At 44.5% G+C, this 27,600-nt stretch overlaps 1 protein-coding gene across 1 annotated transcript in view; it reads left to right on the top strand.

Moving 5' to 3' along the window:
• Positions 1–27,600, top strand: part of LOC311114437 (protein PTHB1-like) — a gene marked incomplete at its 5' end in the record, with an annotated part of 165,235 nt that overhangs the window by 88,979 nt on the left and 48,656 nt on the right. Inside the window, 1 exon segment of the mRNA XM_084157191.1 lies at positions 10,674–10,793. Within this exon segment, the coding sequence (XP_084013317.1) occupies positions 10,674–10,793 (120 nt within the window).

Raw genomic sequence — 27,600 nt, 5'->3', positions numbered from 1 at the left:
TAGATGTTTAATATGATATATGAGGAGTGTTGATGGACACAGGGGCAGTATTGTGAAGCGGTAGGTAGCCACCAGCCAGACTAATGAATATGGATACAGTGGAGTGAGGAAATATTAATGATGGTTTACAGCTGAAAACCTCCCTCTCCACAAATAGAATAATTAGTTGCCTTATTGAGTGCTTGACGCGTTCATGCTTTGGAGCTTGTAATTAATTCACAACATGGATGTGGGTTCTTGACCAATGTAGAATACTTAGTTCTGGGATAGTGTAGTTGCATGGTCGTTTTCTTTACATGTATTTTGCTGTTGTTAAACTGGACATTGTTTGTCGTTAGGCTTAAAGTACATAATGCTGTTATGGTAGTGGTATAGAAGCTAGGGTCTTTGATAGTTATGACAGCTTACGACAACTGTCTTGATATAGACACGCATTACACACACAGCTATTTAGATCAGCTACAGTAGTTGATATATGCAGTAGCTTGGGACTGTTACTGTATGGATGTGTGCAATAAACCAGTTAAGTCGCAATAATGTGTTTTATTTGGGACTACTGGAGTTATCCCTTATATGATGTCCATCCAGGGTGTGTTTGTGTGTGTCTGTGTCAGAGTCCTACACAGGTCAGTTTTTTGGAGCCGCACCCGCTGATTTTTTTATTCACATAAATATTCAGACCCTTTGCTATGAGACTCGAAATTGAGCTCAGGTCAATCCTGTTTCCATTGATCATCCTTGAGATGTTTCTACAACTTGATTGGAGTCCACCTGTGGTAAATTCAATTGATTGAACATGATTTGGAAAGGCACACACCTGTCTATATAAGGTCCCACAGTTGACAGTGCATGCCAGAGCAAAAACCAAGTCATGAGGTCGAAGGAATTGTCCGTAGAGCTGCGAGACAGGATTGTGTCGAGGCACAAATCTTGGGAAGGGTACCAAAAAATGTCTGCAGCATTGAAGGTCCCCAAGAACACAGTGGCCTCTACCATTCTTAAATGGAAGAAGTTTCAAACCACCAATACTCTTCCTAGAGCTGGCAGCCCGGCCAAACTGAGCAATCGGGGGAGAAGGGCCTTGGTCAGGGAGGTGACCAAGAACCTGATGGTCACTCTGACAGAGCTCCAGAGTTCCTCTGTGGAGATGGGAGAAGCTTCCAGAAGGACAACCATCTCAGTAGCACTCCACCAATAAGGTCTTTATGGTAGAGTGACCAGACGGAAGCCACTCCTCAGTAAAAGGCACATGATAGACTGCTTGGAGTTTGCCAAAAGGCACCTAAAAGATATCTCAGACCATGAGAAACAATATTCTCTGGTCTGATGAAACCAAGATTGAATTATTTAGCCTGAATGCCAAGCATCACGTCTGGTAGAGCATGGCGCTTGCAACGCCAGGGTTGTGGGTTCGTTTTCCACGGGGGGCCAGTATGAAAATGTATACATTCACTAACTGTAAGTCGCTCTGGATAAGAGCATCTGCTAAATGACTAAAACATTTTTAAAAATTGAGGAAACTTGGCACCATCCCTACTGTGAAGCATGGTGGTGGCAGCATCATGCTGTGGGGATGTTTTTCAGCAGCAGGGACTGGGAGACTAGTCAGGAAAGATGAATGGAGCAAAATACAGAGAGATCCTTGATGAAAACCTGCTCCAGAGCGCTCAGGACCTCAGACTGGGGTGAAGGTTCACCTTCCAACAGGACAACGACCCTAAGCACACAGCCAAGACAACGCAGGAGTGGCTTCGGGACAAGTCTTTGAATGCCCTTGAGTGGCCCGGACTTTAACCCAATCGAACATCTCTGGAGAGACCTGAAAATAGCTGTGCAGCGACGCTCCCCATCCAACCTGATAGAGCTTGAGAGGATCTGCAGAGAAGAATGGGAGAAACTCCCCAAATACAGGTGTGCCAAGCTTGTAGCGTCATACCAATCGCTGCCAAAGGTGCTTCAACAAAGTACTGAGTAAAGGGTCTGAATACATTTGCTAAAAATCAGTTTTTGCTTTGTCATTATGGAGTATTGTGTGTCGATTTGATGAGAACAAATATATATAATCCATAACTTAACAAAATGTGGAAAAAGTGAAGTGGTCTGAATACTTTCCGAATGCACTGTAGGCTGCAAAAATAGGCTATTATAGGCCTACTCAAACTTATACCAGCCGCACCGGTTTACACTTTATATGGCCTGCGTATGGTCTAAATAAACAACAGCCTGAATTAACGTAGGCTAATAATTAACTGATATTTAATTGAATTATCATAAACAAATACCTGCTTGCACTTTTTGCAGGCTGTGTATCCATCCACCGGGTTGTTGTCCTTCCAAACCGGGGATTTCACTTGTGCAGCACCTGTTTCCACGATGGTGGAGCCCCCCATCATAACCTTTATTTTTATTTCTCCAGTTAGCCTGCGTTACCCATTAGAGAAAATAAACTTCGCAACTTGTCGTTGCCTATTCTCACGTGGGGGGAGGGAACATAAGCTCTGTGCTTGGACAAATTAGAATGTTTCAGCACCACACAAATAATGGACAGTTCCCTGCTCCACGCTCTCTCAATACGTTCATGGCTGGAAGCCTCGCCGCTCACAGAATGGAATTCACAACACAATGTAACACAACAAGCTCCTGGGTTTGTAAAAAGTGTAGGCCCTATTATCTTGATTTAAAATGTTTCTGACCAGCAATATAATTGTTCTGATCCTGTATTGTGTATCCGACCTGATGCAGGACTCTAGTGTGTGTGTGTGTGTGTGTGTCTGTGTCAAGAGTATTGAGCAGACAGGATCCATGTCATCCGGTCTCTCTCCTTTCACCGTTGGTCTGCTGCCAAAACACACACACACACAGAGAAAGAGAGAGTCAGGCAACTCCTGTATGACCAAAGCCCTGTCACTCTTTATGTAAACAGTAATTTGTTACAAACCCCAAGATGTTGCTTTTTCAATCGGCTGTAAACGCAAAAGTTGTTTATGTTTCCAACAACACCGGCGGCAACAGTCTTCCCCGGAGACTGCACACACACACATAACAAGCCCCACTTCATGGCCATGCAGTACACCCTATTCCAGGCGTTGTATAAAAGTGGATGGATGGATGGGATTTGTAGTTTGTGTGATCTTCCCACTACCAATACTGCGTGTGACCTGACAGTTGAAAAAACACATACAGTGCAGACCGACACAAATGTACAGTACTCCCTGATATAGCCTATTTGTGCTTATATCTGTGACTGAAGGATACGCAGAATATTTTCTCTCTTATGACACACATACGTACTTGTACACACCACTTGTTAGATGTGTAGGTTCCTGTCTCCTGGACACAGTGAGACCCTCTTCTCTCCTTCTCCTCATCCCTCTCTCTCACCGCTCACCCTCTCCTCACCTGACCCTGCGTCTCGCTCTGATGACATCACCTGGGCGGCCTGTTGAGACTCTGGTTTTAACAGCTGCTCTTGGCCTCTGTTCACACACACACACACACACACACACACACACACACACACGTGCACACACACACCATGTCTGCAGCACCTGATGGTAACAGTTCAGTCAGTACTGTTTATCACATGGCCTTCGTTACTCATAGAACTGTTAGCATTGCTTTGTCATTAGGTCAAATGTTGGGCTGCTTTACAGTGTGGGTTTGGTGTTGTGGGTGTAATGTCGCTCTCTCCCATTTATCTCTCTTTCTCACTGTCTCTTTCTCTCGATCTCTCTTGATCTCTCTCTATCTCTATCTCTTGTTTACTCTATCCATGTCTGTGTCAGTAAGCATAGCTTTAGGTCTCTCTGCTTGAGGTTCATTATAGAATGAACTAGATGTTGTGGCCTCTTTGGGTTGTGTGTTTTCACTGTACATCTATTTCATAGCCTTTGTGTTTATACATATCTTCTCTCTCCCACCACAGAAGAAGATTGATACCTTTGCATCCACACACACACACACACACACACCACAGTTCCACCTCATGATTTATGACGTTTTATATGGAACTTCCAGTCTCCACTCCACACTGGGCAGGAAAAACACAGGCTGGGGAACAAGTCTCCTTTAGGGAGCACATCCAACCCCCCATCATGTTTTCACATTAGTCAGAGACCTATACATTCTCTCTCTCTCTCTCTCTCGCTCTCTCCTTCTCGCTCTCTCTCTCTCTCTCCTTCTCTCTCTCTCTCCTTCTCTCTCGCTCTCTCCTTCTCTCGCTCTTTCTTTCTTTCTCTCTCTCCTCTTTCTCTCTCGCTCTCTCCTTCTCGCTCTCTCTCTCTCTCTCTCTCTCCTTCTCTCTCTCTCCTTCTCTCTCTCGCTCGCTCTCTCCTTCTCTCGCTCTATCTTTCTTTCTTTCTCTCTCTCCTCTTTCTCTCTCGCTCTCTCTCTCTCTCAATTCAATTTACTTTATTTTATTAACATGACGTAACAATTTATATATTGCCAAAGCTTACTTTGGAGATTTATAATATTAATCAATATTGTCAATGGGACATCAGCAACAACAATAATCAAGGGTCAAAATAACCATATGTTGAACAATAACAATGGCATAGAGGACATGTGCAGGTTGGTCTGTCAGACACTGTCCCTCATCTTATGGCAGGCAGCAATGTAGTTTGCTGCCAATCCACAGCTCTCTGCGTCCTCCCCCAACAGGACAGGTAGCCTATTCTCATCAGAGAGGTCTTTGAATAAGGGTTTCACATTTGGGGAAATGACATTCTCTAATTGTTTTATATTTTTTACATTTTGTCAGGAAATGCAGCTCTGTCTCAGCTCTGTCTGCTGTGGTCTCTCTCTCTCTCTCTCGAACCAGTCAAACTCCCCTCTCCCTGCTATGTGTTGAATACATTAGCTACTCGGCTGGAACCAGGCGTTTTTGGCAACAGTTGGGAGATCTTGAACGAGAAAAACCATATGTTGTGATAAAGTGACTGCCAGGGGAATTAGATTGTAATATACTACTGGGGTGCAGGTTGTTGACTGGACGTTATGTAAGCATGCTTTGAGGTGTGTGTGTGTGTGTGTGTGTGTGGTGGGGGGTGTTGTTGTCTCTTACTGTATTCTTTACATGTATTTAAGTGTGTGTTCTCTCCCAGAATCCCCTCTACGAACATCTCTAATTAACACTCTAGAAATGGCAGCTTCTCAGTCCTAAAATACATTCCAAGTCCACTGAGAATTCCTTTGTTCCTATATCCTAATCTGTCTTTGGGAGCCATTTCTGACAGCGTAAACATATGTATCTTGTCTTGTGTTTGAAGCCTCCTTTCTCAGCTGTTTTGGGAGGATTCCAGTTATGCCTTGTGGTTAGGAGATCTATTCCAGTAAGACTTAAAGAGAGGGGAGAGGAAATAGATGTTGTAGTTGAGAGCAGGACTACTTTTACTGAATGAATGGGATCTGCTCTGCTAGCTAAAGCTCTACTTAATGCTCAACTACTTGATGCGGTTGGAATTCCTAGGCTAATCCCCATTTAGTGAGCGCTGTCTCTGTATGTCTCCGTCTGGCTCACTCTCTCTTTCTGGGTGCGTGCACGTGTGTGTGTGCGTGCGCGCGCATTATCAAATTTGGCAATGTGTCAGTAAGTGGCCATATCTCTCTCACTGCTCAACAGTATAACCATAAAACCCAGTGTCTTTCCAACGATCTCCCTCCTCTCCTGACTTTTACAATGTTGACATCATAAAGAGTGGATAAAAAAGCCTTGGTGTTGACTTTGTAGTTGGGACAGGTTCAGACTGTAAAGGTAGATAGGTAAAAACCAGGAAGTGCACTTCCTTTTGGGGAGGGGAGAAAGAGGAGCTACTAGAGATCACATCACAAACAAACAATCTGCAAGATTTGAGACCAAACCACAACCAAATGTTCCCCTGAACCACTACACAACGGTCTAACACATTCAAACCACAACCAAATGGTCTCCTGAACCAATACACAACGGTCTAACACATTCACACCACAACCAAATGGTCTCCTGAACCACTACACAACGGTCTAACACATTCAAACCACAACCAAATGGTCTCCTGAACCAATACACAACGGTCTAACACATTCACACCACAACCAAATGGTCTCCTGAACCACTACACAACGGTCTAACACATTCAAACCACAACCAAATGGTCTCCTGAACCAATACACAACGGTCTAACAGATTCAAACCACAACCAAATGGTCTCCTGAACCACTACACAACGGTCTAACACATTCAAACCACAACCAACAGTGGTTTGGTGCCTGCTCTACTTTTTTTTACCACAACCAAATGGTTCCGTAGATGTAACCATAAAATAAAACGGTCTACAGAAATTGAATAGCAACAACGGTCCAGTAGTGCATTGATCATACTGTAGACCAAACCACGACCAACCGTTTTAGAACAGAGACCAAACTAAACCACGACCAAACGGTCCAGCAGTTCCAACCTATCTACTTGCTCTTCTAACTACAATCAAACGCCTTACTGGAGGAGACCAAACTCGACCACAACCAGACAGTACAGCGGCTTGGACCATAACTAACCCAGTCTCCCAGACCAAAACATCTTTCATATCCCAGTATATGTGACAGTGTGCAGCTCCATGCTACAGTCTGAGAGAGGGCTGCCTGGCTTGTCTCCCCACCTAAAGAGCTCAGTTTCAGGCTAAAGGTGGTCCGGAGGTGGGGGCCCTTTCCTTAACGTGTTGTTGTAAGGCCGGGCAGAGGTTAAGACACACACACACACACACTACCCTTGTCCCCACACACGACCCCCTCTCTCTCTGCACACACACACTACCTTGTTCACACACACACACACACACCGCCACTGCCCAAAATTGCAAGACAGCGCAAAAAGACAAGCTTAGAAAAACACCTGCCCAATTAAAGGCTGGCGTATCCAATTTCAAACAAGCCCATGGCCAGGCAGAGGGAAAAAAGACTGAGACTGCCTGTTGCCTTTCAGCTCAGAGTAACCCCATGGGCCATCCCAGCCAATTAGCCTCACCAAACAGAACAAGATTGGCTTTATAGCATAGGATAAATATTAGACAGGGATTAGGGTAATCTGCCTAGAGGTAAAGGACATTTTAAATACACACACACGCATATGAAAGCTTACACACTTAACCACATACCCAGACTAACACACACACATTCACACACACCACCGCCAGCTCAGACGGTGTGTTTTGAGGATGTAAAATGAATGTGGCGTGAAAAATGAAAAAAGCCCTAGGGATTGGGGGATAGACGGAGAGGTGGAGGTAGAGCGGAGAGGAGCGAGGGAGACGTAAGGGGTCTGATTCATAGACTCTAGGAGGGCCCTAATTACCACTGATCCTTAGTATTAAAGAGCCGATAGATACTCTTGGTGGGGGTCTCACTGTGACACCCCCAGCACACACAACTATGCACATAGGCAACACCTACATGTCCACGCACATACACACACATTCCATAAACACATGCACATACACGATAATATTTACATTTGTAGACGCTGGTAGAAGATGAAGTTCTTACATAACCACAGCTGACAATTACTGACACTTTGTCACTTGAAAAAGGGCAGCTAAAGATAAACAGTTTAATTACACATTTGATACATGTTAAGGCCAAATCCTAACTTGATACTCCAGAGAATGATTTTACACACAGGTTTGAGTTGTGTATGTACACTGAGTGTACACAACATTAGGAACAACTTCCTAATATTGAGTTGCAACCATTTTGCCCTAAGAACAGCCTTAATTTATCGGGGTATGGACTCTACAAGGTGTCAAAAGCGTTCCACAGGGATGCTGGCCCGTTTGGACTCACAGTTTTGTCAACTTAACTGGATGTCTTTTGGGTGGACCATTCTTGATACACACAGGAAAATGTTGAGCGTAAAAAACTCAGCAGCGTTGCAGTTTTTAACACACTCAAACCGGTGTGCCTGGCACCTACTACCATACCCCGTTCAAAGGCACTTAAATTTTTTGTCTTGGCACACAAACTCAATCCACACATACCTAAAATCATAATCATTATAGAGCAAATTATGGACTCCTTTGAATCTGTATATTTCTCCAAAACTCGGTTGTTATGAGTCTGCACAGAACTGCCAGGACCTAGGATCATTGGAGGCACTCAAAAAAATTTAATCCGGTATCTCTCGACACATTCACGAAAATAGTAATGGTCTCTAAACCTTCCAGCTGCCGACTGGACCCTATTCCAACTAAACTATTGAAAAGCTACTTCCTGTGCTTGGCCCTCCTATGTTGATAATAATAAATGGTTCCTTATCCGCCGGCTGTGTACCAAACTCACTACAATTGGCAGTAATAAAGCCTCTCCTGAAAAAGCCAAACCTTGACCCGGAAAATATATATCGAATCGGCCATTCCGCTCAGACATTTTTGAAAAGCTGTTGCCCCATCATAGTACTGAGACTGCACTCGTGAAGGTGGTAAATTACTTTTTAATGGCGTCAGAACAAGGCTCTGCATCTGTCCTCGTGCTCCTAGACCTTAGTGCCGCTTTTGACACCATCGATCACCACATTCTTTTGGAGAGATTGGAAACCCAAATTTGGTCTACACGGACAAGTTCTTGCCTGGTTTAGATCTTATCTGTCGGAAATATATTAGTTTATCTCTGTGGATGGTTTGGCCTCTGACAAATCAATGGTACGTTTTTTGGTGTTCTTCAAGGTTCCGTTTTAGGACCATTATTGTTCTCGCTAAATATTCTACCTCTTGGTGATGTCATTTGGAAAAACAAATTTCAACTTTTACTGCTATGCGGACAACACATACTGTAGCTGTAAATTTTGATGAAACATGGTGAAGCCCGAAAATGGCCTACCTTGGAAGCCTGTTTCAGACATAAGGAAGTGGATGGCGGCAAATGTTTTACTTTAAACTCAAAACATAGATGCTAGTTTTAGGTCCCAAGAAACAAAGAGATCTGCTGTTTGATCTGACAATTAATCTTGATGGTTGTACAGTCATCTTAAATACAACTGTGAATGACCTTGGTGTTACTCTGGACCCTGATCTCTCTTTTGAAGAACATATCAATAATATTTCAAGGACAGGTTTCTTCCATCTTCATAACATTGTAAAAATCAGAAATGTTTTGTCCAAAAATGATGCAGAAAAGCTAATCCATGCTTTTGTCACTTCTAGATTAAACTACTGCAATGATCTACTCTCCGGCTACCCGGCTAAAGCACTAAATAAACTTCGGTTAGAGCTAAATACGGCTGATAGAATCTTGACTAGAACCAAAAGATTTGATCATATTACTCCAGTGCTAGCCTCTCTATACTGGCTTCCTGTTAAGGCTAGGGCTGATTTCAAGGTTTTACTGCTAACCTATAAAGCATTACATGGACTTGCTCCTACCTATCTCTCCAATTTGATCCTGCTGTACATACCTACACGTACGCTACGGTCACAAGATGCAGGCCTCCTTATTGTCCCTAGAATTTCTAAGCAAACAGCTGGAGGCAGGGCTTTCTCCTATAGAGCTCAATTTTTATGGAATGGTCTGCCTATCCATGTGAGAGACGCAGACTCGGTCTCGAACTTTAAGTCTTTACTGAAGACTCATCTCTTCAGTAGGTCCTATGATTGAGTGTAGTCTGGCCCAGGGGTGCAAAGGTGAACGGCAAGGCACTGGAGTGACGAACCACCCTTGCTGTCTCTGCTTGGCTGGCTCTGGCTTACTAGTGCTCTTCCATGCCCTCCCTAGGGGGGGTGTGTCATGTCGTGCCAGGCTTTTTTTGCTATACTCGACTTGAGTGGGTTGAGTCACTGACGTGATCTTCCTGTCCGGTTTTGCTCCCCCTCGGGCTTGTGCGGTGGAAGAGATCTTTCGTGGGCTATACTCAGCCTTGTCTCAGGGTAGTAAGTTGATGGTCTGTTGATATCCCTCTAGTGGTGAGGGGGCTGTGCTTATATCCTGCCTGGTAGGCCCTATTTCTCCCCCGTCCCCCGTCCCCCCCGTCCCCGTCCCCGTCTCAGCCTCTAGTTTCTATGCTGCAATAGTCTATGTGCCGGTGGGGCTAGGGTCAAGTCTGTCCTATATGGTGAAATTATCCTGTTTTATCTGGTGTCCTGTGTGAACTTAAGTATGCTCTCTCTCTCTCTCACTCACACTCACACTCACACACATGTATATATATATTTGACCCTGCTGGTCATCTATGAACGTTTGAACATCTTGAAAAATGATCTGGCCTTAATGGCCATGTACTCTTATAATCTCCACCAGTCACAGCCAGAAGAGGACTGGCCACCCTCTCAGATCCTGGTTCCTCTCTAGGTTTCTTCCTAGGTCCCTGCCTTTCTAGGGAGTTTTTCCTAGCCACCGTGCTTCTGCATTGCTTACTGTTTGGGTTTTTAGGCTGTGTATCTGTATAAGCACTTTGTGACATCTACTGATGTAAAAAGGGCTTTATAAATACATTTGATTTGATGTCTCAAGTCTTAATAATCCCCTTAATCTAAACTGATTGGAGTGGATTTAACAAGTGACATCAATAAGGGATCATAGCCTTCACCTGGATTCACCTGGTCAGTCTTTCATGGAAAGAGCATCATGTTTTGTGCACTCATTGTATATCTCACGATAGGATTCAGTCTCTGTGATTGGCTGTTGATCATGCTCTTTTTCCTGTCACTCAGGGGGCTGTGAGCCAATCGCGGAGGCTGTTGCGGACCTGGAGGAGCCACCCCTGCAACAGGAGTCAGCCGCCAAGTTCATGAAGAAGAAACAGCCGTCCAAGAAAGTCAAGCCCAAGACAGGTCAGTCATGGGATGGACACACACACACACACACACACACACACACACACACACAAACTCAGACCCTGAGTGTGGAAAGCTCATCCTTAGCTTGTGATTCACCATCCTTTAGCTCGTGCTGTGTATGACTGGTCTCATGTCTGCTGGGGTAGTGCTTATGCTGTGTTCAGGTCGTGCTGATGCTGTTCTCATATTAGGCTCACACTGAGCTCAAGCTCTGTTCGATGTCTTTCTCTCTCTCTCTCTTCCATCTGGTTCTTCTCTCCTCCCTTACTCCATCCCTCCCTCCCTAATTGGATGTAATAGCTGGGGAATTGCAATTTTTCTGGTAATTATCAAAGTTGAGATTTTGGGGGGGGCGCTCCAAATAGTTTTTTAATCAAATGAATTAAAGCTGTAGTTGGACTGACTGCTGTAACTAAGGAGGAGGCACAGGGCTTTTTTTCTATCCACCCTCAGAGCGGGACGTTTTTTTCTGTTTTGATTTCCGAACGTAATTTGTCTTGACCTATTGTGTGTGTGTGTGTGTGTGTGTCTCTGATAAAAAATCATCAGTCGTAGACAGACAGAAGGGAATTCCGTATTAAATTCCCATGTTGACGAAATAGAGACTTAATTGAATAAATGAATGCAACAGACTGAAAGCTCCTTCTGTAGCTGATGAATGTGAGAGGTATAGAGGGAAGGGACACTGCTACACACACCCATGTTTGTATTTTCTAAGACGAAGTTGGATGGCTTTGAAGAGCACTAAACATGAGTGGTTAGACGTGAGCAGATGGTGTGTGGGTTGTGTCGGCAGTCCATGTGCCTTTTTGTGTGGTTAATCCACCCAGGCGTCGCCGCTAATGAGCTGAGCCCCACTGAGGAGGTGTGGGAGACACAGACAGGCGACGCTTGGGGATCGTTAAGAACACACGCATACACACTACACACTCACATAAACACACGTCCATGAGACACACACATTGCTCCATGAGACACACACACACACTTCCTCTACATAAAGCCCACACACATACTCTGGGCACATGCATTTACATCCATACGCTCGATCACACCCAGATACAATTGAACAACATACATTTTTTCAGACCTCTTAGATCAAATGCCCGTCATGTGCACACAAAAGGGATGCGGTGCAATTAAAAATCCATTCCACAAGCTAATTAAAAGAACCAGAACAAAAACACAGAGGAAAAACAAACAAACAAAAGACGTGCATTTCCCCTGTTAACGAATACCACACAGACCCCCACACAACACACACACACTGAGGTAAGAATATGTGGAGTGGTTACACCATGATTCAGAGTTGTATTGGATAGGCCATGTGCTGGCTTTTCATGTATATGACTTAAGCCTTCCGCATTCTTCGCCTGGCGAACCGAACGAGTGTGCTTGCATACTCCCTTAAAATACCTTCTCTTGAAAAAGCAGCAATAGTACTGTTTGTCTATATTGAGACCCCGTAGTCAGTATACACATCCTCAAAATAGTCAGAATTATTCTAAGATAACTCAAGAAACCAGTATTTAATTGACGTTTTTGTCGAGATCTTAGTCACGCAATTTTACATATAACTAAGATGTTTGGTACAGTATTTCTGAAGTGAAATTTTTTGCATGAAAACGATCCGTCTCTCATTGAATGACAACAAACACTTAATTGAAGAATCCCTACTGTTGACCAATCACAGACGAATTGGCGTAGACTTCAGCCACCGACTTCTGCTTGCCTCAAGAAAAAATGTTGTGTGCACAAAGAGCCGAAAACCCCCTTGCCGAAGACCAAAACGATCAAAAACGTAATAAAATGTTCCGAACTGTTTCGGATGGGAAGCATGCGGACGGCTTTACCAAAATAACAGTGGTTCCCTTTCTAGAGTCATTTAGGGAGAGTGGCCCACTGAAGTCAGTAATGGTCAGGCTCTATTGAGGACGCCTGTTGTGGTGCAACCCATCTGGCCTCTATGGAGAATCAAATCAAACTTTATTTATTGCATTTAAGATCGCAAAACACTACATTAAAACAATAAATGACAAAAGGGAAAGAAAACAGGAAGCCGTAAAGAGGATGAATAAAATACCATAAGAACACAGAAGATGTGTAAAAAAAATTTGATTATTAAAGGCCCGGCTAAATTATTTTTTTTATTTTTTTTTATTAACCTCATTGGTGTCTGCCCCTCTTACTTGACAGGGCAAGCTGTTCAATAACTGGGGGGCTTTAATAGGGAACGCTCCGCCCCCCTGCCTTGGTTCTGCATCTAGGTACAAGCAGACAGGCTCCTTGGGAGCAGAGTGCCCTCAATGGGTTGTATGGAACAAGCATGTCTGTCAGCTAACGGGGCAAGGCCATGCAGTGCTTTAAAAGTTAAGAGTAAGATCTTAAAATCAGACCGATCCTTTACAGGCTGCCAGTGTAGAGCAGATAAAACTGGAGTGATGTGTTCATGCCTTGGAGTGTTGGTTAAAATGCAAGCTGCAGTGTTCTGTACAAGTTGTACGCTTTTAATAGTAGAGTCTGAGCAGCTGGAAAGGAGGGTATTACAATAGAAACAAATGCATGGACCAATTTTTCAGCATCTGGTTGAGAGATGAAGTGTCTAATTCTGGAAATGTTCCTGAGATGGAAGGATGCTGTTCTGGATATGCTTTTTATGTGGTTGTCAAAAGTTAGGCTGGGGTCAAAGGTGACACCAAGGTTTTTAACAACCATGTTTGGTGTGATGGGGAAACCATCAATGTTAAGATTAAGTTTGGATACTTTATTTGTGAGTTTCTTGTGGCCAAGTAGCATAATTTCTGTCTTATCAGAGTTTAAAAGCAAGAAGTTGGTTGTCATCCAGTGTTTAACATCTGTGACGTATTGTCTGGTTTAACAGATAAATACAACTGAGTGTCATCAGCATAGCAATGAAAGTGCATGTTGTGCTTATGAATGCCATTACCCAGGGGTAGCATGTATACTTCAGGAAACAGCAGAGGGAGCACACCCCTATCCACATCCAAGGGACCACAGTGGAGAAGGTGGAAAACTTCAAGTTCCTCAGCGTACACATAACTGACGATCTGAAATGGTCCACCCACACAGACAGGGTGGTGAAGAAGGCGCAACAGCGCCTCTTCAACCTCAGGAGGCTGAAGAAATTTGGCTTAGCCCCTAGAACCCTCACAAACTTTTACAGATGCGCAATTGAGAGCATCCTGTCGGGCTGTATCACCGTCTGGTACGGCAACTGCACTGCCCGCAACCGCAGGGCTCTCCAGAGGGTGGTGCGGTCTGTCCAACGCATCACCGGGGGCAAACTACCTGCCCTCCAGGACACCTACAGCACCCGATATCACAGGAAGGTCAAAAAGATAATCAATTACAACAACCACCCGAGTCACGGCCTGTTCACCCCGCTATCATCCAGAAGGCGAAGTCAGTACAGGTGCATCAAAGCTGGGACAGAGAGACTGAAAAACAGCTTCTATCTGAAGGCCATCAGACTGTTAAATAGCCATCACTAGCCGGCTTCCTCCCGGTTACGCAACCCTGCACCTTATAGGCTGCTGCCCTATAGACATAGACTTGAAATCACTGGCCACTTTAAAAATTAAACACTAGTCACTTTAATAATGTTTACATATTTTTGCTTTACTCATCTCATATGTATATACTGTATTCTATTCTACTGTATTTTAGTCTATGCCACTCCGACATTGCTCATCCTCATATTTATATATTTCTTAATTCCATTGTTTTACTTTTAGATTTGTGTGTATTGTTGTGAATTGTTAGATACTACTGCACTGTTGGAGCTAGAAACACAAGCATTTCGATACACCCACAATAACATCTGCTAAATATGTGTATGTGACCAATAAAATTTGATTCGATTTTGATTTGATTTATAGTGAAAATAAAACTGGTCCAAGCACAGAACCTTGAGGAATGCCAAATTCAACCTTGGAACGTTCCGATGAATTATCACCCAGCTGAACAAATTGATACCGATCTGAAAGGTATAATTTGAGCCAGTTAAGAATCTGTCCGCGTAGACCAACCAAGTCTTCTAACCTCTTAATGAGGATAGCATGATCAATAGTGCCAAAGGCAGCAGCACTTAAATCTAAGAGAACAAGAATAGCGACATGACCACAGTCAGAGGACAGCAGTAGGTCATTTACTACTTTAACTAGTGCCGTCTCAGAGCTGTGAAATGGTCTAAAACCAGATTGGGCTACAGTATTCTGTAGTATCTTATTCAGCAGCTGGGCTACAGTATTCTGTAGTATCTTATTCAGCTGCTGGGCTACAGTATTCTGTAGTATCTTATTCAGCTGCTGGGCTACAGTATTCTGTAGTATCTTATTCAGCTGCTGGGCTACAGTATTCTGTAGTATCTTATTCAGCTGCTGGGCTACAGTATTCTGTAGTATCTTATTCAGCAGCTGGGCTACAGTATTCTGTAGTATCTTATTCAGCTGCTGGGCTACAGTATTCTGTAGTATCTTATTCAGCTGCTGGGCTACAGTATTCTGTAGTATCTTATTCAGCAGCTGGGCTACAGTATTCTGTAGTATCTTATTCAGCAGCTGGGCTACAGTATTCTGTAGTATCTTATTCAGCTGCTGGGCTACAGTATTCTGTAGTATCTTATTCAGCAGCTGGGCTACAGTATTCTGTAGTATCTTATTCAGCTGCTGGGCTACAGTATTCTGTAGTATCTTATTCAGCAGCTGGGCTACAGTATTCTGTAGTATCTTATTCAGCTGCTGGGCTACAGTATTCTGTAGTATCTTATTCAGCAGCTGGGCTACAGTATTCTGTAGTATCTTATTCAGCTGCAGGGCTACAGTATTCTGTAGTATCTTATTCAGCAGCTGGGCTACAGTATTATGTAGTATCTTATTCAGCAGCTGGGCTACAGTATTCTGTAGTATCTTATTCAGCTGCAGGGCTACAGTATTCTGTAGTATCTTATTCAGCAGCTGGGCTACAGTATTCTGTAGTATCTTAAAAATGAAGGGGAGGTTTGAGATCGGCCTATAGTTCTTAAGATCATCTGGATCAAGTGTTTTTTGTGTGTGGTTTAATTACAGCCAATTTGAGAGATTCAGGAATTATCCCCGATTGGAGAGATGTGCTTATAATGTTGAGCGTTGGTTTGCCTATTACCTGGAGAAGTTCTTTGACCAGCTTTGTGGGTATGGGGTCAAGTTGGCAGGTGGTAGGCTTGTTGTACATAATAAGTTTAACAATGTCATCATGGTCAGGGGTGTAAAACAGTCCAGAGTAGCTGTGGTCTCCTCATAATTCTGTTGGGTTTGTGGTATATTAGACGTATTAGTTGAGATTTTAGCTCTAATTGTGGGAACTTTGTCATTAAAAAACGTAATCAAATCATTACAGGTGAGGCTAGAGAAATGCTCAGGGCAGGCTGGGGCGTGCTTCTCTGTGAGGCTGGCTAGGGTGCTGAAGAGAAATCTAGGGTTATTTGTGTTATCTATTAATTTAGAGAAGTAGGCCACATGCACAGAGGCTAGGGCTTGCTTGTACTCTGTGAATCTGTGGGATAGGTCAAAGAAGCATTCCTTCACTCAGTCAATCCTGCCTTAGAAGCCTCCTGGACTGGTCCAGACTTATTTAATAAAGAGAGTTCGCTTCGACCCGCATATACTGTACGTTGACTTTTTGAAAAACACATGACCATCTGCATTGATGTTGTTTATAAATGATGCCATACAATACTTTTATTTATAATTGTATTTATTTATTGGCCCTCCACCCCCCCCACCCCCCCGGAAATAATCCCTAATTAGATTTGTTTGTAATGGAAATCAGAGGAGGAACTGTGTGGTTTGGGTCTTAAAAGAGAGCGAGAGAGAGGGCGCTCTGTCCAGGCATGTCCCTCTTACAACCAAACCACCGCCCATCAGGGAGTGAGAGAGAGGTGGAAAGAGAAGGACATACAAACCAATGTACATATATGAACTCAAAGAGAGAATTTCCAGAATGGTGGGGGCACACAGCACACAGGCGAAAGCAGAAGAAAGGGGCTAAAGAAAGAAATCAACTTCCACCTCTATACCTCCCTCCTTCATCACTGTAGACAAACCACACACACCTTCTACTACCTGTGGCAGACTTAAAAGTAATTAGGCTCCAACTAACCCCCCTGTTAGGGTGCATGGGAGCCAGGAAGCACCTCTAGTACAGTTGAAAGGCTTCAAAAGGTGTCTTGGATAGAACTGTGCCGCTGCTCACTCCTTCTCTTCTCTAGCGGCCTGGTTGAAAGAGAGATGAAAGGGAGAGTGTCTCCTCTCTTCTTTCCTCCTAACCCTCCTCGGCCCACCTGGGATCACAGGGCGCCACCTATACCAGACACACACACACACACAATTTAGAGACAGAGAGGCATTGGGCCCCCTGTTCAATCAAAACTGCTAACAGAGTGTATGGTAGCTGAGACACCAATACATTAAAAGAGGAATTATGCTAACTTGTGTTCCTGGAAGACTGGGTTAATTTCAATGATCAGTCCCTGTCTACAGTGACATGTCACCAACATGCCCTCTCAACTTTCACTGAAGCAATACTTTATTGAACAGTACTCTGTCACAGTGGATCACTGAAAGACTCTCTCCCTCCCTTTATTTCCTTGTTCCCTCCATCATGGCCTGGAGGAGACGAGGAGGAGTGGAGGAGGGCGTTGTGTTTATAAGGTCAGCTCCTCTAATGGCTCAGCCCAAACAGCCGAAAGCCAATTACCCCCCTGAGTCAGTCTCCGGTCAACAGCCACACAATACAGCTATTATCCATTAGCCATTAGCATCCTCCCATTCTCATGCCTATACTGCTGCCTCAGACCTCACCATTCAATTACCTTACTGTCATCTAGAAGCTGCCAGCTACCGCAAATACAGGGCCACAAGGTTTGTTCCATTAGCACCATATTATTAGCTTTTTGCTGACATGTTACACTCCTATTACTCAGAAGCAGAAGCAGTGATTGCTATTTGATATCAGTCTTCTATGACCAGACATTGACTGTTATCCTCATACTGCAAGCCCTGTAACAGTTTTGCTCATCCCCTCACTGTGTCTCCAGGGCTGTGGCCAAAGTATATGACCCAATGCTCACTGCTCAGCATGGGGGGGCCAAAAGCTTGTGCAGACAGTTTTCTGGATGGGGGGGGGGGGGGGTTGGGTCTGTTTTATGTATGTGTTTTTGTTAATGGGGGCTGAGTAGGGAATAGAGAGGCCTTCGATGCCAGACGCCCACGTCAGACACACACAAACACACCTTTGCATCTGTGAAGACACTTAGAGATAGTGTGTGTTTTGTCCAAGTGTAAGTGTGTTTATGGTAAGTGTGAGCATGTGTAAACTCAGGAGCAGCATCGCCTGGGTAGTGGGGCTCAGAGAGCTAGCCCAGGGGCTGCTGGAAGCATCCACACTTTGGGATAGAAGAGGATACCAACTTTATCATGGTGTATGTCTGTCTGTCTCTCTGTCCGTCTGTCTGTCTGCGTCCACAACCACTAGACTGTAACACCCATAGCACTATGTCATCTGTATGTCAGAATATTCGTCGTCAGATGATGTTTGTGATTGTACAACCATCTATACGGTCTTTAAATTGTGTAAGCCTTTAACCATCCGTTTATGAAGTACAGGAGGATGTAACCAATAGATCATGTTTTAGGCAGCAGTGAGCTACTGCTAGAGTAGATGTGTTAGCAACTCCATATCAATGCTGCCGCTTTCCATGTGTTTAACACAGCTTCGCTCTGTGATATTTTTGAACTCTTGGCTGGCTCAGGCTCCATTGATTGGGAGTGAATGTGATGCCTGGTGTTGTAATGTGTCTGTAATGTTTCCCTAATGTTTCTGTCCTGCTTTATTTAATGGGTTATTTTTAGCGCCATGCGGCTAATGCTAATGATGATTTGTGCTAACGCTGGAGATGATGACAGTGCTCCAGACATGCTGTCAGGCAGGCCAGCTAGCAGATTGGGTTGCACTGATATAGAGGGTGAGAGATGTTGTCGGCTTGCTGGGAGAATGTCAGGAGATTTTGTGGACGTCGGGAGACTTTTGGGACCACCACAAGACTTCTGTGAGACTGCAGTGAAAATGTTGAGAGTTTTTGAGACCGTTGTGCGAATGGTGTGAAACTTCTTTTTTTTTTTTTACGCAGGACTATTGTGAGACTTTTGAGAAATTACATTGCGAATAGTGCAGGAAGTTTCTACTAATGTAGCACTGGGGCGTTTTAGACCGTTGAGAGACTGTATTGAGAATGTTGTGACTTTGTTCAAGACCTGTTGTGAGACCTGTTGTCATGAAAATGTTATCGATGCGCCTCAAACCATAGATGGTGATGTCATCCCACTCATCTCCCACCCACAAATCATTTTTATCTATCAGCCAATCAAGACCCTGACTCTTAATTTGATCCCCCTTTTGCAGGATAACTTTATTGCAATGCAGGAAATATAAAAACTTGTAGTGTATTTGAGATTTTAAAAGGCTTCTGAAGTCTAATTTTCAGACTTCAGAAGCCCCCCCAAAAAAGTCAATTAATTATAATCCACATAATAATTCATATTTCCTGTTGCTGCAGGATTCTTTTCCTGCTGTAGCACACTGGCTCAAATGTAAGATCCTACATCTGTAAATAGTCCACATAGCAAGAAATTAAGTGGCTGAATCGTAGGCTCTTACATTTTACCTAACAATCAACCAATCAAATCTCAGATTCCATCAGTTGCCCAATCACAGGCCCTTCTCTGGCCCTTCCTTCTCACATTGTTTTTTCAGCTGGTTTTCTGATTTGTCCTCTCTTTTTTTGTTTCAAAACTTTCCGAGTTTAAGCCCATGCTGTTCTCTCCCCCTCTATCAGAGCAAATCGGCACATCTATCCCATTTTGTACACACATCCCATTAAAATCCCATTAACTCCAGTATTCCCGGGAACGCAGAGAGAGAGAGCGAGCGGGGAGAGACCAGGAGCTGTGGTAACCATGATAACCATCAGCAGCCATTCCCACAGAGGTGGAAACACAGATGTGCCTCTTATTTCCCCGAATCCCGGTCGGCTAGCTAGCATGTGGGAAGGAGATGGTGTTTGTCCTGGAGTATCTGTTTGAGCTGTAGCTGTAGGGAATCTCCTTGAATGAATGAATGAATGAATGAATGAATGAATGAGCTTCCTTTGGGAATGTTTGGTTCGGATGGAGGGTTTCCAGTCTGCGAAACTGGATTTCTGACTTCAGAAATTAACACTTCCAGTGCCGGGCAGCATATACATTCAATAGGATCCAAAAGGTAATTAGGTTCAGCCATTCGACTGAAGAATGTTGTACTGCTGTAAGGGGTTGTGTTGAGGATACCTGTTGTTAAAAGTGAGTCCCAGTGTGAGTCTACACACTCGCATGTGTGTGCACTATTTCTCTCTCACACACAGACACACATACACTCGTACACACACACACACACACACACACACACTTACCCACTCTGGGGTCCCATGTGCAGAGTATCCCTTTTCTAAATAAAACAAGCTTGCGGGGAAGTAGGCCCTAGACAGAGGCAGGGGCGTGAGTTTGCTCTGTAATAAAAGCTGCTTTCGTTTGACAAGTTGTGCTTTTAACAAGAGACCTTTAATTTTTGCGAGAAGGAAGCAATGAATTGTAAAGTATACTTTTCCAGAGCTGGGCCGTTAAGTGTGCCGTGTACACCATTGCTCACGGGAACGGCCCCGGCAATGGTTAACACATGTTATTTCTTTCTCCGGTCTCTTCAAGTTTCTCTCTCTTTTGTCTCTCCCTTCACTCTCTCTCTATTTCTCTCTAGAACCAGACCCTTGTGTAGTCTCTCTAGTTTCAGTCTTCCTATATCTCTCTGTCAATATGTCCTTCTTTCACCATTCATTCTAAATTCTAAACCTCTCTTTCCAGCTCTCTTTTCTCTAAAAGCCCCTTTCCATCTGACGTAACAACAACGTGTGTGTGTGTGTGAGATGAGCAACATCAGTCTGGCCATCCTGGTTTAGGAGAGGAGACGTGTCAATTTGTACAGGGGGGCAGAGAGCAGGTCAGGGGTGAGGGGTTAGGTGGGGGGTAATCATCAGCTGTCACTTGCTATAAGCTGAGACATGAATATTGGAGGGGATGGGGGTAGGGGAAGTTTGGGAGCGTGCACGGGGGGGTGGGGTCGGTAGCCACTGAGCCGAGACTGTGAACACATGCCTCAGCAGACACACACACACACACACACACACACACATACACATACACACACACCCCGCTGGTCCAATATCCTCAACACCCCAACGAGCCCCCAAAGCCTCACCAGCAACCTCCTTATAGCCCCTGGTGCCTTGGCCAAGGCCTATGTGTTGACATTGAGGTTTGTTTAGGACCAGGGGAGGGAGGAGGTAAAGGAGAGAGGGGGTGAAGGGAGGGAACAGAGGAGTAGAAAGAAGTAATGGAGGAAAAGAGCGAGGGTCCAAAGCAGAATGCCAGTCCAGATGTGGAGAGTGTGGTTTTACAGTACGACCCCATTGCCATGGGGACTCAATAAGGTCAAAGTTCATGGAGTAAAAAGCTGAGTGTTGAAAATATCAGCCTTTGTTTGGACCGCTAACTCGCTCTTCTTTTCTGTCTCTCTATCTCTCTGTGCCCATGTCTTTCTTTCCCTCTGTCTCCCTCGCACACTTTCTCCCCCTCATCTTCCCCAATTTCCCCTGCACTTTCCCTCATTCTTCCCCCTTAGCTCCTCTCTCCCTCCCCTTCCTCTCTCTTCTCAGAGCTGTCCTTGTGTGTGATCACAGTGGACTGATTACTTTCCTTAATTAGTCCTGTAGAGGGTGGGCTATGCTCCATGGCAAATATTGAGCCATGGAAATGAGAGCCATTTCCAGGTACACGTACATACACACTACATAAACTCCGACCCAACACGCATACACACACAAGTACACACACGTACCAAGCCAGAGCCGTGTGGATGACGTGCCCTGTCGCCACATTTCTTTAATTGCATTAATTAATTAGATCTGACGAGCACCAACTGTGCAAACCAAAGAGGAAACCCAAGAGTGACGCAGGGAGAACGTTGAGGAAACGCTGGCAGGAAAACACTGGGGAGGTTCCCTTCTCTCTCTGTGGCCGGCTCTGTGGCCGGCTGCCATGGGCCAGTGTCTGGGACAGAGGGCTCTGTGAGAAGCTGCAGGGTCACACACACACCCATACACACACACACACACACACACACACACACACACACACTGCCTCATGCATGTTCTTACCAAAGCTTTCTTTACATGCTCTCTTGTGCAAACCTGGCCCAGTCTCTTACGCTGAAACTGATGCCACACAACGATTACTTACTCACTTCAATGACCTTTGTAAAACACACACACACACACACACACACACACACACACACACACGCACACACACTAGCTACTGACTCATGGAGACTTTGTGGTATGTACACAGACACACACACACACACACACCCACTAGCTACTGACTCATGGATACTTTGTGGTATGTACACAGACACACACACACACACACACACACACACACACACACACACACACACACACACACACACTAGCTACTGACTCATGGAGACTTTGTGGTATGTACACAGACACACACACATATACTGAGATCAGGGTTATTATCCGTGCTGGTAGAGGTGGGTAAGGGTTGAGTGTAGCGTAGTGTGCTGTGTCCACTCTGTCCCCTCTACAATCACTTCCTGTGTGTTGAAGCCTGGCCGTCTTTTGTTCTGTCTAAATCCCTCTTCCTGCCCCGTCCTGATCCTGCCTGCCCACCCCAGCACTACTGGAGGACTGGTCAGCACATCTCACCGTGTGTGTGTGTGTGTGTGTGTGTGTGTGTGTGTGTGTGTGTGTGTCTCACACTGGCACACACGTCCAACACATGGACAATGTCAAGCTGATAAGTATGAGCTCATCTCTCTGAACAAGAGTCACTCTCTCTCTCTCTACACTCACACACACACTGCTATTTTTCCATAGTTAGTGATGAGGGGAGTTATGTGCAGATGTTTATAGCAATGTGTGTCTGTCTGGGGTGTGTGTGTGTGACACTGTCTCGGGGAATGAAAGGAGGTTTCTTGGAAGCACTTGGTCTGGGTTACCCTGTGGGTGGAGTAATATGGCTGTGTTGAGTGTTTTTGTGTGTCTGTGCGTGTGTAGGTTGTAGTGTTTCTATAAACAAGTACACACACTTGTACACTTGCCTGTTCGATTCCCTCATGAGCCACTTCAGCGCTACAAATGTGCTCCCCCCCCCCCCCCCCCCCCCCCCTAATTAGTACATCTCATCTCAGTGGGGTTTTATATACGGTCGTAAATCAACAGAGAAATGGATTAAAGCAGCCACCCAGTTCTAACCACTGGAATGCTATCTTGTGTTCTCTGCTGTCTGAACTGTCTGGTGTTCATGTCCATAGGTGTTATGCAAGTATGTCAATACTGTGGATGTAGCCTACAGCACTGTTTCCCTCCTCCAGTACCCCCAACAGCACACATTTTTGTTGTTGCCCTGGACAAACTCACCTGATTCAACTCATTGAGTATGTTTACATGCACACTAATAATTTGTTTTTAAACTGATTATGGCAGTAGGCAGATTATGCAGTAGTCATGTAAACACCTAACTCTGCTTATCAAAATGGAAGTAAGCATACGCTGATTAAAACACCTGGTTTTCTGAGCAATCTTTCAAGTTATTAGGACATGTGAACACCTTAATCAGCATTTCAGCTGTGTATTTGATCTGCGGAAGTGCTAGCAGCAGCCGAGCGAGCCTCCCTCTTTAGCGCGACTGAAGTGTGTTCGGAACAACTGAATGTACAGTATGCGTCTTAGAAGTAGTTTTCACATACAAACTTAATATGTCCGAACTCCGACTCAAATATGCTTCCCAAAAATAACTTGTTGCCTGATTTCAGATGTGTCCCTGTAAACAGGATTTTTAGGAAAATTGTTGTTCTTGCAAAGCATGTAAACGTTTTAAACAAACTATTATATTAATCTGACTATCCACAATAATCGCATTATTGTATGCATGTAACCGCACTTATTGAGGGCTTGATGATTAGTTGACAATTTGAATCAGGTGTTTTTCTGGGGCTACAACTAAAATGAGTGCTGTTGGGGAACTGGAGGACTGGAACCACTGTGTATTATATGTGTGCTTGTGGTTTTATGTATTTATTCAGTTTGTTGATTTGATAGAGACAGATTCAACCTATCACCCATTGACATATTGAATCATCAACAGTCAGGTACATTGCATCTTCTTTTAATGCTAATTCACAGCATCAGCCCCTAGATGGAATTTACAGAAATATTCTCTGAAAGGAGAGTTGATGTTTCTGTAACATCAGAGGATGTTGACATTGAACAGTCCCTGGCTATGTGGTTGTGACCCAGCCAGTCCGTGTGATGTGGGATGAATGAAAGGGTTAACTGGAGAGGCAGTGGAGCCAGGGAGATTGACCCCAGGGTGACCTTTCTGGGAACTTGTGGTTTAACCCTCCACTACTGCTCATCGAGAGAGAGGCCAATTCTGATATTTTCCCCAATTATAGGCAAAATAGCTGATCTGATTGGTCAAAGGACCAATTTGTGAATAAATGCAGCCAGAGAGACCCAACCTTACTTACCAGACTGGCCTTCTCCAACTTTCAACATTGTATTTCAAAGAGAGACCTGAACTATCCACTGTTGATATAGATGCCCATTGGCCATAGAGGATAAATGTGACCATCTCATTGGCTGATGTGTGGCTCTCATTTTTTATATGTAAACCCATCAGCGCTTTTCAGACTGCAGACAGAACCCTGCCCCTGGTTTCCCCTGGCAACAGCAGAGGGTCAGACTGAGGACATGTGCGTTTTTCCTTCCATGCATATTTCTCATCTGATAAGTGCAGCCGGAATACCACACTGTGATTTATGGGTCACTCGGATAGTGTGTGTGTTAGAGATATGAACTTGGTTGTGTGTGTGTGTGTGGGTGGGGGGGGGGTTGGATTTGCGTGTCTGAGAATTTGTGTGTGTGTCTCCCGTCAACCCTATGTAAAGTTGACCTTCTGTGTCCTTTCTAGGCAGAGTGGACGTGTGGTCCCCCAGAGCCTAGAGGCCTGCTTCCTCCTCGAACTAGACCTGACTGACTGACTGGCTGACTGGCTGACTGACTGACTGGCTGAGACCTCTTAGCACTTCCTCTGCGCTCTCTCTCTCTCTCTCTCTCTCTCTCTCTCTCTCTCTCTCTCTCTCTCTCTCTCTCTCTCTCTCTCTCTCTCTCTCTCTCTCTCTCTCTCTCTCTCTCTCTCTCTCTCTCTCTCTCTCTCTCTCTCTCTCTCTCTCTCTCTGTCTCTCTCTCTCTCAGCCCTGTTCTTCTTTTTCTCTCTTTCTCCACACTCCTTCATCTATCATCCACACTCAGTCATTCATCCGTCATAGCTCAACACCTATACTGGTGGATCTACCCCTCTCTATCCTTCTGTACATGAGCCTGACCCTTCCCCTCTCTCTCAGCCCTCTGTAGTGGGACGGCCTGAGGCAGCCTGACAGGGGAGAGACCAGGGGGTTTCAGGGGGGTGCCCCAGGTCACTGCCCCCAATGTCGGACCTCCATCATGGAGCTCAGGGGTTAGGTGACTGGGAAGCCTATGGATGGTTGGGAAGGTGTGTGTGTGTCTGTGCGTATGACCTCAGCACCATGCTATGGGCAGTGTGACAGTGAGTTGTAGCGACATCTGTTCCCTACTAGGACCCCAGTAGGACCCCAGTAGGCCAGCGCTAGAGGCAGAGCCAGCCCTGTTGTGTGTGTACATGTTACAGAGAGGGCTTACAGGGCAGTTTATACCCCCTGAGCCAATCAGATCATCTTAAATCAACACACAGCTAAAGCCCCACAGCTGCCATGGCAAACACAAACAGTCAAGTGCCCTTGACCTCAGTCAAACGCGCACACACACATATACAGTACCAGTCAAAGGTTTGGACACACCTACTCATTTTTCTTTATTTTTTTTATTTTCTACATTGTAGAACAATAGTGAAGACATCAAAACTATTAAATAACACACATGGAATCATGTAGTAACCAAAAATGTGTTAAACAAATCAAGATTGAGATTTTTCAAAGGAGCCAACCTTTGCCTTGATGACAGCTTTGCACACTCTTGGCATTCTCTCAACCAGCTTCATGAGGTAGTCACCTGGAATGCATTTCAATTAACAGATGTGTCTTGTTAAATTGTGGAATTTCTTTCCTTCTTAATGCGTTTGAGCCAATCAGTTGTGTTGTGGGGGTGGTATACAGAAGATAGTCCTATTTGGTAAAAGACCAAGTCCATATTATGGCAAGAACAGCTCAAATAAGTAAAGAGAAACGACAGTACATAATTACTTTAAGACATGAAGGTCAGTCAAAACTGAACATTTCAAGAACTTTGAACGTTTCTTCAAGTGCACCGCAAAAACCATCAACCGCTATGATGAAACTGGCTCTCATGAGGATCGCCACAGGACAGGAAGACCCAGAATTACCTCTGCTGGTATGTTACTTGAACCTCAGAAATCGGCAATTAACTGCACCTCAGATTGCAGCCCAAATAAATGCTTTACAGAGTTCAAGTAACATACACATCTCAACATCAACTGTTCAGAGGAGACTGCGTGAATCAGGCCTTCAAGGTCGAATTGCTGCAAAGAAACCACTACAAAGGACACCAATAAGAAGAAGAGACTTGCTTGGGCCAAGAAACACGAGCAATGGACATTAGACCAGTGGAAATCTGTCCTTTGGTCTGATGAGTCCAAATTTGAGATTTTTGGTTCCAACCACCGTGTCTTTGTGAGACGCCAGGGTTGTGGGTTCGTTTCCCACAGGGGGCCAGTATGAAAAATGTATGCACTCACTAACTGTAAGTCGCTCTGGATAAGAGCGTCTGCTAAATGACTAAAATGTAAAATGTAGATGAACGGATGATCTCCGCATGTGTGGTTCTCACCGTGAAGCATGGAGGAGGAGGTGTGGGGGTGCTTTGCTGGTGACACTGTCTGTTATTAATTCAAGGCACACTTAACCAGCATGGCTACCACAGCATTCTGTAGCGATACGCCATCCCATCTGGTTTGCGCTTGGTAGGTCTATCATTCGTTTTTCAACAGGACATTGACCCAAAACACACCTACAGGCTGTGTAAGGGCTATTTGACCAAGAAGGAGAGTGATGGAGTGCAGCATCAGATGACCTGGCCTCCACAATCACCTGACCTCAACCCAATAGAGATGGTTTGGAATGAGTTGGACCGCAGAGTGAAGGAAAAGCAGCCAACAAGTGCTCAGCATATGTGGGAACTCCTTCAAGACTGTTGGAAAAGCATTCCTCATGAAGCTGGTTGAGAGAATACCAAGAGTGTGCAAAGCTGTCAAGGCAAAGGGTCGACTTTGAAGAATCTCAAATATAATATATATATATTTTGATTTGTTAAAACACTTTTTTTGCTTGCTACATAATTCCATATGTGTTATTTCATAGTTTTGATGTCTTCACTATTATTCTATAATGTAGACAATAGTAAAAATAAAGAAAAGCTCTTGAATGAGTAGGTGTGTCCAAACTTTTGACTGGGGAAGGGTACCAAAACATTTCTGCAGCATTGAAGGTCCCCAAGAACACGGTGGCCTCCATCATTCTTAAATGGAAGAAGTTTGGAACCACCAAGACTCTTCCTAGAGCTGGCCGCCCG

This window comes from Coregonus lavaretus (assembly GCF_964263955.1).
Source record: "Coregonus lavaretus genome assembly, chromosome: 3".
NCBI classification, from domain to species: domain Eukaryota; kingdom Metazoa; phylum Chordata; class Actinopteri; order Salmoniformes; family Salmonidae; genus Coregonus; species Coregonus lavaretus.
The sequence above is the reverse complement of the archived record's forward strand: the minus strand, read 5'-3'. Positions and strand labels throughout refer to the sequence as shown.